Source organism: Aedes albopictus, chromosome 2, assembly GCF_035046485.1.
Source record: "Aedes albopictus strain Foshan chromosome 2, AalbF5, whole genome shotgun sequence".
NCBI lineage: Eukaryota > Metazoa > Arthropoda > Insecta > Diptera > Culicidae > Aedes > Aedes albopictus.
Genome location: NC_085137.1, coordinates 235,892,442 through 235,905,662, shown reverse-complemented (window position 1 = coordinate 235,905,662; position 13,221 = coordinate 235,892,442). Strand labels below are relative to the sequence as shown.

Below are 13,221 nucleotides of genomic sequence, written 5' to 3'. Positions count from 1 at the left end.
ATAATTTGCATCATTGATTAAATCTGATCAATTTTAATTTTTCCCATACAACGTTGACCCACCCCGCTCATGCTCAAAAAATTCTCCACAGATTTGTCCAGTAACTTGCTCAAGACTTACTCCTGAAGTTTTTTTTTTTTTTGAAAATTCTCCAGAAAATTATTAAGAAGCTCTTCAAGGTATTCATTTAAGAGTATCTTCAACTGTTTCTTCACGTACAGGGAGTTCTCCAAGAATTACTTCAGAAATATTCAGATTTTTGTTTATATAAATTCCTTCTGCAGTTTTTGCAAGAATTTCTTAGCATTAGCATTAAGCGAGTCGCACAAATTCTAGACCGCTGTTATGAGGGTTGCCTCTTTCCCGTCCGAACCAAAGCACAAAGATTTGGGACTAATCTCTGACTCTTAGACAAGACTGACGCAAGCCTCCAATGGTCGAAAACTGTCCTGGCCACGTTCTTACGACTGCTGAGAAAAGGTAAAGGATGGTTAGTTGGACACCTAAGAAAGATGTACACAACTCTACGATCTCTCCTTAGGCCTAGGTGTCACGGGGATTTGGGTGTTGTTAGTGGAAGGGTAGACTCCAAAGGATATGTTTGGTAAACGTTCATGCACACCATTGGTCAACTGCTTCAAATAAATGGTTTCCTCGTCATCTTAGTGGCATTTGGTTGAATTACTAGATTCTTCGGTTGAAATTCTGAAATATAAAGTAATATTAACATCGTACGTCGAGTAAGCTACATATTATTATTATTAAACAGCAAGTACGAAAGACCATAGCCTTGCAAGATTCTAAGGGACTCCATAGTGTCCCTGATACTCAAACTACGCACAATACTCGATTCATCGTCGCCTTGAACAATCGTATCAGTTTGTCCAGGAATCCGTATTCGTGCATAACCTGCCATAGCTGGTCTCGATCGATTGTATCATACGCTGATTTAAAATCGACTAACAAGGGATGTGTGGGCACGTTGTATTCGCGACATTTCTGCAACACCTGGCGGATGGCGAACATCTGGTCCGTTGTAGCGCGTTCACCCATTAATCCAGCCTGATATTGCCCCACGAGCTCTCTTGCAATCGGTGATAGACGGCGGCATAAAATTTGAGAGAGTATCTTGTAGGCAGCGCTCAGTAGTGTGATCGCGCGGTAGTTCCCGCAATCCAACTTGTCACCCTTTTTGTAGATGGGACACACGATACCTTCCATCCATTCCTCCGGTAATACTTCCACCTCCCAAATCTTGGTAATCATCCAGTGTAGTGCCCTTATTAGTGCTGCTCCACCGTAACTTGCATGGTAGTTGATCTGCTCTAGCGGCTTTGTTCTTTTTCAACTGGTCAACCTTATTCTCAATCTCTTGGAGGTTATGGGCCTTGTCCTGTGCACATACTCCTAGATCTGTTACCACGACACCTTCGGTACTTTACTTGCAACGTCGCCATTGAGGTGCTCATCGTAATGCTGCCGCCATCTCTCCACCACCTCACGCTCGCTCGTGACAATATTCTCGTGATTATCTCGGCACATGTCGGCTTGTGGCACAAAGCCTCTGCGCGAGCGGTTCAGCTTCTCGTTGAACTTTCGTGTGTCCTTTTCGATCTCGTTCTTCCTGCTGGCGCTTCTTCCGCCGGAATACTGAGTTTTGTTTGTTCCGTGCCTTACCGTGTGCAGCATAGTTGTCCCATGCTAATAGGGATTCCCATAGAACATAGGGCAACTATGCTGCATACGACAGTGCCTGTCTATAGCGTGCCTCATTCACCATCGTACGGTGTTACAACATTCTCACCCATGCTGCATTCTTCTCGTTTTTCAACTGTTCACATTCGCCGTCGTAGCAGTCATTTCTGTGATTCGGAGTCGCAAAGCCTCGAGCTGTAGCCGAGGTACTAGGGGAACAGAGCCCAAAATGCCAAGATGGGGTAAAATTGTCCAACTCATAAAATCATTCCTGAATGGGACTTGATCATTGCTATAGGTGAATGGTGTCAAGATATGTTTGCATTAAACATTCTTCTAGAAGCTAGGCTGCCACACCCACGGAAAATCTTTTGATTTCCCAATGAAAAGTGGCAACTTCCGGTTTTTCGTGCTTGCAATTAAGGTTTTCGGGTGATTTTATTACCAGCCAAGTGTTTCCAAGGAGATTGAGGCACCCATGGAGGCGCATGGTTGTTGATGTCTACGCTATCCATGTTAGAGGTCATTCAAACATTACGACCATCGTTTAGCGGGGAAGAGGGGTGGCACTCCATGTATTGAGTATGCAAAAAACGTGACAAAGGGGTGAAAGTAAGTCCAACATGCCAGAAAACTGATGGACGTAATTTTTGAATCTTTTTGTAGAGTTTAGGTCACCGTCGAATCTTATATATTACGATTGTTGACTATTTTCGGTGAAAACACACACTAAAACTCGATTATACATAATCGAGTTTTAGTGTGTGTTTTCACCGAAAATAGTCAACAATCGTAATATATACAGGGTGTTAGGTTCCTGAGTGCAAACTTTTTAAAGGGTGATAGAGGACCATAAATGGAGAAAAAATTGCTCTACGCATATGGTCAAATCTCAACCGTTACGTAGTTATTGAACTTCCCATGTTTTTGCCTCTTATTGCCTTAACTGGAAATAACTTGAAAATGGTCAAACTTATCGAAGTTTTTTTACCCTTATTCGAAAGAATATTGAATTTTCTAACAAATGGCATTTTTGAATCGATTGGTTTAGTTAAATAACTAAGTTTTCTAGAGCAAAATAGCTAAAAATAGTGTATTTTTATTGGTTTTTGTCAGTTATCTTTGAAACATGCGTAATAAATTAAAATTCCTTCTTTGGCAAAGTTATGGCCCCTGTCACACTCTACAATTCGTTCTTTGACACCAAACTTCTATCTCTTATCGTTTTCTTGCAATTTTGATTTAAATGTGCGGCACAATGCGCAAAAAAGTGCTTTCCATGACAGTTGCAAATTTATTATCTGAAATGCGATGTTAAAATCGAAATTGCAACAAAACGATAAGAGATAGAAGTTTGGTGCCAAAGAACGAATTGTAGAGTGTAATAGGGGCCATAACTTTGCCAAAGAAGGAATTTTAATTTATTACGCATGTTTCAAAGATAATTGACAAAAACCATTAAAAATACACTATTTTTAGCTATTTTGCTCTACAAAACTTAGTTATTCAACTAAACCAATCGATTCAAAGATGCCATTTGTTAGAAAATTCAATAATCCTTCGAATAAGGGTAAAAAAAACTTCGATAAGTTTGACCATTTTCAAGTTATTTCCAGTTAAGGCAATAAGAGTCATAAACATGGGAAGTTCAATAACTACGTAACGGTTGAGATTTGACCATATGCGTAGAACAATTTTTTTCTCCATTTATGGTCCTCTATCACCCTTTAAAAAGTTTGCACTCAGGAACCTAACACCCTGTATGTAATTTTTGAATGTTTTCATGAAGTGGCATCTTACCCCATGTCAGATGGCCTTTTTGCACCACTTCCGTTTTACGAACCAGTTTTAGAAATCGCTAAAAATAGATAAAAATGCAATAATTTAATGAATCTCTCTCTCTTCTTGGCGTAACGTCCTCATTGGGACAAAGCCTGCTTCTCAGCTTATATTAGTGATACGCTCGCCACAGTCACATATTTTTACAATATTATATGTATTAAATGATAAATTTACCTGAATCCTTCTGTAATAAAATGTTAATTTGCAGCTACATTGAAACACATATACTACACAAACACAAACAAGTACATCAAGCTTTGATCTTGGAATATTTATAAATAATATAAATATCAAGATCAAAATTTGATTTGGTAGATCTTACACCGCAACGCACCGTTCTAAGGTGATCTACCCACGTTACGGGAATGCAGTTTTTGCAAGAATGTCTTCTGCAGAATTTTCCTCTGAAGATTCTTCTGGAAATATCTTTCGGCATTTCTCCAGGAATATATCCAGAAATTTATCTAGAAATTCTTTTTCCAGGAGCTCATCCTATGTTTCCTCGCAGCATTTCTTCCGCTTGACATCCTCCATGATTACTTCAGAAATAGCTTTGGAGATTTTGGCCAGGAATACATCCAGAAATTTCTACAGAAATGCAAAGAATGCCTTCAGGGGTATCACCATGAGGACTTCCAGGAGATTATACAGGATTTTTTCTTTCAAGAAGTTAATCAGCTGGCGTTCTTTCACCGCATCATTTTGGATGGTGCTGTCGGTACTCTCATGGATCGTTCCTAAGTGCTCCAAGGTGGGACACTTGATTAGGATGTGTTCGACAGTATTTTGTGTTCCGTATGTTTCGCACTGGCGGTGGAAACTGCTCCCTGTGCTACCCATGTCATGTGATACCGCCTACGATCACTGTTTTCACCGGGGTTGGTTACCCGATTTTCCCTAAGGTTGCTTGCAACCTGTCCGGTGGCATGGTGAGGTAGGGATCAGTGTTGCAAGGCTAGTGATCTTTTTATTCTTCAATCACTTAACCTAATTTACAGCTCATTGTCCACTAGGGCACTGCGTGAGCGATTCGAATTGGAAGCTGCACTGCTTTGTACAGCGCCTAAATGTATTCTATTATTAATTGTACTGCATCGAACTGGTGGTCGTTGCGCTCCTTTCACTTTCTACCCTATCATGGTAGAATGATGAGCTCGAGGATGTTGATGTGTGGCTGTTGGTTGTTCCTGTTTCCAGTCCGATTGGGGGTCCATTATGGGTTGCCGTTCGCCGATGTCCAAGTATCCGGGTTCATTTGAGCCATGGGCTCAGAAGAGGGTCAGTGTCAGCTGCTCTCAGGGGGAAAGAGCAACTGACGAAAGTGCCGGGGCTGGGATCGAACCCATGACCATCTGCTTATGAAGCCACTAGGCTAGTGATCTTAATGGGATGAATTATGCAATACCCAGCATTTACAGTGCCCGTCCCTTCAGGATATATTTAAAAAAAATGTCTCCTGAGATTTTTCCATGTATTCCTGCTGGAGTTTTTCCTGAAACTGATCCAGAGTTTTTACCTTGTGATTCCTCAAATAATTCCTCTAAAATTTTCAAAAGCAAGTTTTCTAATTTATTCATGGATTGGATATCTTCATGAGTTGTTCCAGAATACTTTCAGAAATTTCTCTAGGAATTCTTTCAGAAATTCTTGATGCAATTCCTCTAGAGGTTTCTTCGGGGTTTTCTCCAAAGATTCCTCCATGGATAACTATGGATAAGAATTCCTCAAAGGACTACTGAAAATCATTTTGGAGTTATTCCTTGGAATTTCTCCAGGAATTACTTACAAAAATTATCAAGTGATTTTCCTAAAACTAGCTGTATCTCCACTGGCAGCTTTTTCTTTCAATATTTATTCACTCACGTAAACAAACACAAAAAAGAGAAGGATGGGTAATGAGGCACTTTCATAGTCTTTCATCACGCTTTTGCTTCCATCCGGCATATGTTTATCAAACAGAATGAGTGAGAAAAAGAAAAAAAACTAGCTGCACCACCCGAGCAGAAGTACATACCTTACAAATACCATGCGAAGAGCAACATGTGCTCTATATCTAAAATTGTTATTGCTGCATTATTCTACGAAATGTTATGAGAACATCACAATAACGGTTGGAGTTATTTGTGCAGAGTTTGGTATTGATGTAGTATTTGTTGGTTCAGCAGTGAAAATACCCGAAGAACAAGATATGCTATTGCATCATGAAGTCATCGTACAAATGAAACATTTAATAGCAAGAAATGTTATTATTTTGTTATTCAATAACTTTGGGGTAACAAATACAGCACTTCAAATTTTAGGTATGCATTCATTTTTGAAATAACAAGTCTTGTTATTTTCTAGGTGTTATTTATACTAAATTTTGGTATTCGTTTTTGTTATTTTGCTTCTTATTACCACCTAATGAAGGGCATATAAAGGTATGGTAGTATTTGAGATAAATACCTTGATATGTTATTCACTTGTTATTTTATTCTGCTCGGGCAGTAGGTATCTCCATTAGTTCTTTCTGGTTCCTCCAAAGCTTACTTTTACAATGAGATTTATCAGAAAAAAATTCTAACAATTCCTCCAGAAGAATCTCTTGGACGCCCTTCCGGTATTCCTGCAAGGAACCCTACAAAATAATCTTCTAGGATTACTTCAGAAATTGCATCACGGATTTTAGCCAAAAACCTCCTTAGAAACTTCTTACGAAATTTTAAGAATTGCTTCAGGATTTTCTTCAGAGAATTCTCAAGGCATTCCTTCAGTAATTTCTCCAGGGACTGCTTCCATTTTTTATTTAGTTATATTTTTCTTTTGAAGGATTCTTGTACAAATTCTTTGATAAATTTCTACATAAATTGCTCCTGCAGCCAGAGGCTTACAGACTGAACGAAACTTAACACTAGACAACGGACACGACATACATTACGAGCACCAGTGGATACGAAGAAGAAACATTTCTTGCGAATAGTTTCATCACTCGGAGCGGGAATCGAACCCTCACCCCATGGCATGGTACGTTTATACGCTTGGTGATGCTAATCGCACGGCCAAGAGGCTCCACTTTAGAGATTCAGCTTTTGCATAAGAAATTCCGACAAAAAATGTTCCGGAATTGCTCCAGATATTCTTGCGAGACTTCTCCAGAAATTTTTGAAAGAATTTGTGATTCTGTGATTCTTGTGATTCTACTCCGAAGATTCCTGCAGAAATTTTGAAAGAGATTGCTCTAGAAATTCTTCTTGCGATTTCTCCGGGAACCCGCCCACAGTTCTGAGAATTTTAGATTTTAGCAGGAATTTCCCCAAAGGCACCTCTGGCTATTTCTCAATTTATTTTCAAGGAATTCCAAAGTTTATTTCCTACGTTTACTCAGAAGTTTTTTTTTCAGAAATTTCCCAGGAATATTTGTCTTTGAGATTTTTCCAGAAATTTGCCAAGAGATTCCCTCAAAAGTTTTTTAATTTCTCCAGGTATTCATTGATTTCTCCATGGGTAATTTGAAAATTGATTCAGGGATGTTTCTGGAAACATCCTCTCAAGAGAGGAGAGATTTTTCTTCGCGAATTCTTCTGGAAACATTTTTTTTATGATTTTTGTAGAAATTCCTCTAGGAAGTTCTAAGGAGATTCTTCTAGGCATTCCTCTGCGCATTTTATCGTAGACATGCATAGTTCTGGTCCATCTCTCCCAAAAAGTATGTCTTGGTGGTTTATGGACGGCCGACAAAACGGTCCCATACATTTTTAGTGTGTTTTTCAACATGGTATGGCCTCGAATTTGAAAAATGATGATCTGTAGATTCAGATTCAGATATATGGGCATTCTTGTTCCATGACATAATATATGAATATATTAGTAGAAAAACTTTTTTTTTATTCCAGGCGTTGCCGAATAAACAATACACCTTACTGTTATCATTTGTAAAGAAATATTGTTACGTAAATTCAATTAATTTCAGCCAAATTGAGGCGATACTTTGAAATTTAATTATTGATATCATTCCTTTGCATTAGTAATCCTACATTATAGAGATCTGCGGAAGCGGCCATTGTGAGCCAATCGTGCAGAGAGAAATGTCAAAGTGTGAGCCAAACGAACATGTTTATTGTTTGTAGGAATGCGTCGTTCGAACGGTATTGGAATCAGAACTAAACAAATTATAATTATTTACTTTTGATATCGATGAATTGATGGCATATTAAATTGTAGTAAAAAGGATAATAATTAATTAATTATGCTTTCAAGTACTCATGTTCATGTAGAAACTTCTTCTCTTCTCGTAAAACCTTCCATTGCTGCTGCTTGATTCACTTATACTGATATGATTTGCGCTGCTCTTTGCAATGCATTTCATATTTTTTCGATTGCGCTGCTATTTTTTCCAAAATTTTGTAAAATAAAGCTCGACCATTAATTAGCAATTGTAAACAAAACAACTTGCACCACACAAAGTCACGCACAAAGTTTGAACATCTAGCTTTGTGGCAAGTGTTGGAAGCAATTGTAAACAAAACAAACAGCGTTGCCGATTCGTCATATGAAACTTCCGCTCATCTCTATATAGAGGATTTCTACTTTGCATGTACTGGAAAACAAACAATTAAGTTTCGTCTCATTTTACTCAAGGTATAACTTTTTCAACAGGCTTCGGATCACTTTGCGGTCTTCGACAATGTTATAATAATACCAAATATATTAAAGTAATTGAACGCCATCTTGCGGCAAAATCTGAGATTTTTGCATACATTTGGCCAAGTTTTCCCATACGAAATTTAAGTTAAGTTAAGAGCCCCCTTAGACTTATTCAATTTCACTCAAATTTTGAACGTGGTTTCTAGAAGTTCAAAACAACTGATTCAGGAGGTAAGACTTGTTATTTTTCGAATTTTATGTCATATAAGTGTGGGCCCCCGTAACGTGGGTAGATCACCTTAGAATGGTGCGTTGCGGTGTAAGATCTACCAAATCAAATTTTGATCTTGATATTTACCGTATTTTTAAATATTCCAAGATCAAAGTTTGATGCTCTTTTCCTTGTGTTTTGTAGTATTTGTGTTTCAATGTACTGCTAATTAACATTTTATTTCATCAGGATTCAGGTAAATGTATCGTACGATATAAATAATATTCAAAAAATATGTAACTGTGGCGAGCGTATCACTAATATGTAGCTTATTTGACGTACGATGTTAATATTATTTTATATTTCAGATTATCAACCGCAGAATCTAGTAATTCAACCAAATGCCAACAAGATGACTAGGAAACCTGGATGAATTGGGCAGACAACTGATTCGAAACAGTCTAACAATGGTGTGCCTGAACGTTAACCAAGCGTATTCTTTGGAGTTTACCCTTCCACTAACAACACCCAAATTCCCGTGACACCTAGGCCTGAGAGATCGTAGAGTTGTCTACATTTTTCATAGGTGTCCAAAACTAACCATCCTTTCCCATTCCTCAGCAGTCGCAAGGACGTGGCCAGGACAGTGCTCGACCATTGGAGGATTGCGTCAGTCTTGTCCAAGAGTCAGAGATTAGTCCCAAATCTTTGTGCTTTGGTTCGGACGGGAAGGAGGCAACCCTCATAACAGCGGTCTAGGACTGTATCACCTACGAATTTGTGCGACTCGCTTAATGCTAATGCTAATGCTAATGCTAATGGAAAATTCCTTGACAACCGCGTTCCCGTAACGTGGGTAGATCACCTTAAAACGGTTTGTTACGGTGTAAGATCTACCACATTGCATCAAATTTTAATCTTGCTATTTTACTGCCTAAAGTGGTAGCATACCAGATTAAAATTTGATATTTTTTTTTGTAATGATTATGTTTTAATTTATGTTTTGTTTGTTAGGAAGTCAGTCGCGCTCGGAACCAGAACACCATATCGATAGCAGCATTATTTCACGCAGCTTCAATACTGCAAATTTACCTAGTTTTATTATATTATATTAAATTACACTTCATTACAAACTTACAATCTAGAATTCCTTCACGAGACAGACAGGTCTCCTAACCACAGTACAGTTCCTACCGTGCTCACTGATTGAACAACACTGCCTAATCGATTGTTTATAGGTAGCGCCGGCGCTTGCAGTTCGAAACCTTGCTTCAGTGTTGCCGGTTTCACCAAGCACCAAACGTACCACTATCTGTATGCAACACTGCTAATAAACCTTTTTGTTTCAGGAGGATTCAGGTAATTTTATTGTACATATAACAATACCATGTTTTAAAATAGTAACTGTAACGAGCGTATCACTTATGCCTTATTTAGTATCTATTACTTAATCCTTTATTTTCTTTTCAGTGAAGAATCTTACCACCATCCTTGCGCACTAATCAATATTTTTTAGCAAATCACCGTATTCATCACCATATTATTACATGCGAACATGTTTAAATATCTAAATCGTTATCTGGAAGCGTTTGGTACGGGAGGTCCACGCTTCCATCTTTCCCCTCGATTTCAAGGTGTAGAATGTTTTCAAATATTGACTATGTTGAAATCTTTCTATCCCTTGAAATCTTCTCTGCGGTACATGCTACGTAGTTGGCCTGGCCATTAGACAAGAAAAATGATAGACTTGAAAAGTCTTCATTTTCCAGGATGCATTCAAGTAATGGCTGCGTTAGTGTGAGATTAGATTAGATTAGATTAGATATAAGTGTGGGCCACCATATTTGTTATATTAAACAATTCTCCAAATAGTGACCCGATAACTAGATGTTTTGGATCTTGAAAGCTGAACCATTTTGGTTTTGAAGCTTTGTTCTTTGTTGTGTATGTTCAGATGAAAACATAATTCTCAAGATTTCGCCATACTGTTGGTTTAAAATATTAATATTGAACGAGCTCACCAATAAACAATGATATATATTGCCCTTAACTGGCATATACCAGATTTGCTAAAATATCCGAAATATACTGTAAAACTTGCAATTAGTAGTCACACAATGTTGTTGATTTACAAATTGAGAGATGAATTTCTGAAACAAAAATCGCGTTCTCATGAGATTTGAAACCACGACTCCGTATTCGATAGACCGGCGCTTAAACCAACTAAGTCACAAAACATGTAACGATTCTGGGCCTTCTAATAACAAGTGATTCAATATCTCACTAATACACCTCATTCCCTGTATCCACAGGCAAAGATAATAAATACAGAGGAACTGTGTGGCCCACTTTCTGGCTTCGTACAAGCAAATTTCTCAAAAACTGTTTTTCCCTCCAATCAAACGCAAAAGATGTCAAACGTAATGAACAAAACAAAGCGGACTCCCGATTACCGTTGATTTTTATTGTAGAATAAGTGATCAATCACAAGGAACAGCCACAACATTTTTGACACGAAGGACACTTTCCGCTTTCAGTTAAGACCAAGTTTGAAATAAACTGTCGTAGATCCTGAACATTTTCCCGAGAAAAGTTAAATTGCAAAGTTTACTTCAGCTTTAAATGGGATTGAGTTTCACCGAAAAATCTAGGTGCTTGTATTCAATCTAAAATTTCTTGAAAGCTACCGGAATAAATTTCTTCTTGTCTTCTAGTATCATAGCACACAAAAACCTATGATATGATAAATGCTATCCATTCCTATTTATCTTTCATTTTCTTACAGGTCTACTGGGTTGGTCCCATCGTCGGAGGCATCCTCGCTGGTGCCGTCTATCGTCTGTTCTTCAAAGTAAGAAAAGGTGACGAGGAATCTTACGATTTTTAAACCTACTTGTTGAAAATTCAAAATCTCAAAACATTGTCTAGTAACTACTGTTGTTTTCTGTGTCTTTCGACCTCATCCCCAACTAACCGTAACTATCCTTGTTTGTCCTTGATCTTTCCCTTTTGTTTCTAGATGAACACTAACAAAGTAGGACAAGTGACTAACGACGTTCAGTACATATAGTCGCAGGCTAGCCCGTCTCCTACCTATGTAGTAGCCGATAACACCATTAGCTACCTTATGTGATCCTCCATAACATGCATCGGCCACTACCATGCTAAAGTTCAAATCCAATCTGCCATGTGGGGAATAAGCGTACTAACAAACAACTGTGTGCATGTTTGGATTGTTGAGGCAAACATTTAACACACCGCGCATCAGAAAGGAGAAGCGATTGCAGTGCTTGAACGAATTCCACCAAAATCGATAAACACATTCAACACGAAACGCCAAAAACGAGCAGAACGATATTTAAAACTGTTATTCACATTTACTGTAAGCATATATTAGTAAAAAATTGAACTAGTTCATATACAGTTGCACAACACAACCAACACAGGCTTCCTTAAAATAATCGAAAAAAAAATCTAGTAAAATTCAAATTTTCTAAATCAAAATTCTACAAACATCATTGGTGCCTTATCTCGTAGAGTACACGCTATCTACATTCTACACACGTTTCAAACTTGCAAACATTTCTCGTCAAAGATGCACGATCCATTGATTCTGAAACCAAATAAGAAAGCAGATCGCTGCTCCACAAATCATCTACTAACAACCATCATTCGAGTTTTAAGATCTGCAATTCCCTATTCTTGGCTTTTGTATAGTTCCCTATCTGCCCTAGGAAAATAAACTCTTGTACATACGCCCTTTTAACAAAACAGAGACCTTCCTCCTACACTTCACTACACTGGTATGCTTAGGCTAATATTTATGGTGTTGGGTTTAACATAAACAGAAATCGATAGAATTTGAAGCCGTTTCATCGATATTCATGGGTTATTCATAGTGAACTCTCTTCTAACTTCCCTGTGTGTCTGTTAAGAACTTTTCCTGTTTTCGCCCCCCTCACACTAACAAACCGGAAAATCTGAAATTGTTAACATGTCATCTCCCACGCACTCCAATCGAAGAAAAGTGCTTTTAGGATTTAGTTGTGTTTAGACTGTAAGCAAATGATTTGAATTGTTATCGTAAAATGTTATTATATTTTGTTCCATCACTTATTTAAATCTCTTGAGAAACTGTGAAGTAAAGCGGCTTCTGTTGTGTACTTGTTGATGGTAAGCTGAGGTTGGCCGCAAGCAGTTGTCAAACAATAAAAAAAAGAAATAGTCAACACACTATTGTGCATACAGATGCATTGCGTAAACCCGAATGTAAAGTCAGTCAAGCCGTTATGAGTAACTACAGATAGGCAAACCCGACACAGTCGCAATTATTTGTTGTTTATTGTATCAAATTTAACCCTACACTGCTGCGGCGAGAATAATTTGAGAAACAAAAAGCAAAACGTCTTTATATAATAAAACGCCCGTATTTGTATCTTCTTGGATGTATTATATACATTGGAATTTACATCAAATTTTACTGTAAAGAGGTACGTTAAATAAATTATGGAAATACATTTAATATTGTTGACAATTTTCGTCTGGCCATAGTGAGTATCACCTGCCTTGCTGATTCACAGTTGATGACACCGTATTATTATGCACGCAGAAAAACACAATTAAATTCTAGTTCAAATCAACCGATTTTTCAGTTTACTATAGCGACAAACTGATTTCTAGTTTTAACTGAACTGTTCTATTGTTTGATAACACTAGTTTACAGCATTTTTGAACTCGGTAAGCTGATGATCGTTTTTGGTGTAGAATCATGCCCTGAGTTCGAAAACGCGAAGGAAAAAAAATTACAGTAGAGCGGAAAATTTTTCGACTTTCCATACAAGGTTGATGAT

At 37.9% G+C, this 13,221-nt stretch overlaps 1 protein-coding gene across 17 annotated transcripts in view; it reads left to right on the top strand.

The window, feature by feature from the left end:
* LOC109412019 (aquaporin AQPAe.a) overlaps positions 1 to 12,893 on the top strand; it is a 364,435-nt gene extending 351,542 nt beyond the window's left edge. For 14 of the 17 annotated variants that reach the window (XM_029864833.2, XM_029864832.2, XM_029864834.2 and 11 more), the window contains 2 exons: positions 11,157 to 11,222; positions 11,391 to 12,893. In XM_029864833.2, coding sequence (XP_029720693.1) covers positions 11,157 to 11,222; positions 11,391 to 11,441 — 117 coding nt within the window. In that variant the 3' untranslated portion in view covers positions 11,442 to 12,893. Of the gene's footprint in view, positions 1 to 11,156 lie in introns of all 17 variants that reach the window. The other 3 variants (XM_062851382.1, XM_062851381.1, XM_062851378.1) reach the window with 2 other exon arrangements.
* The last annotated feature ends 328 nt before the right edge of the window (positions 12,894 to 13,221 follow it).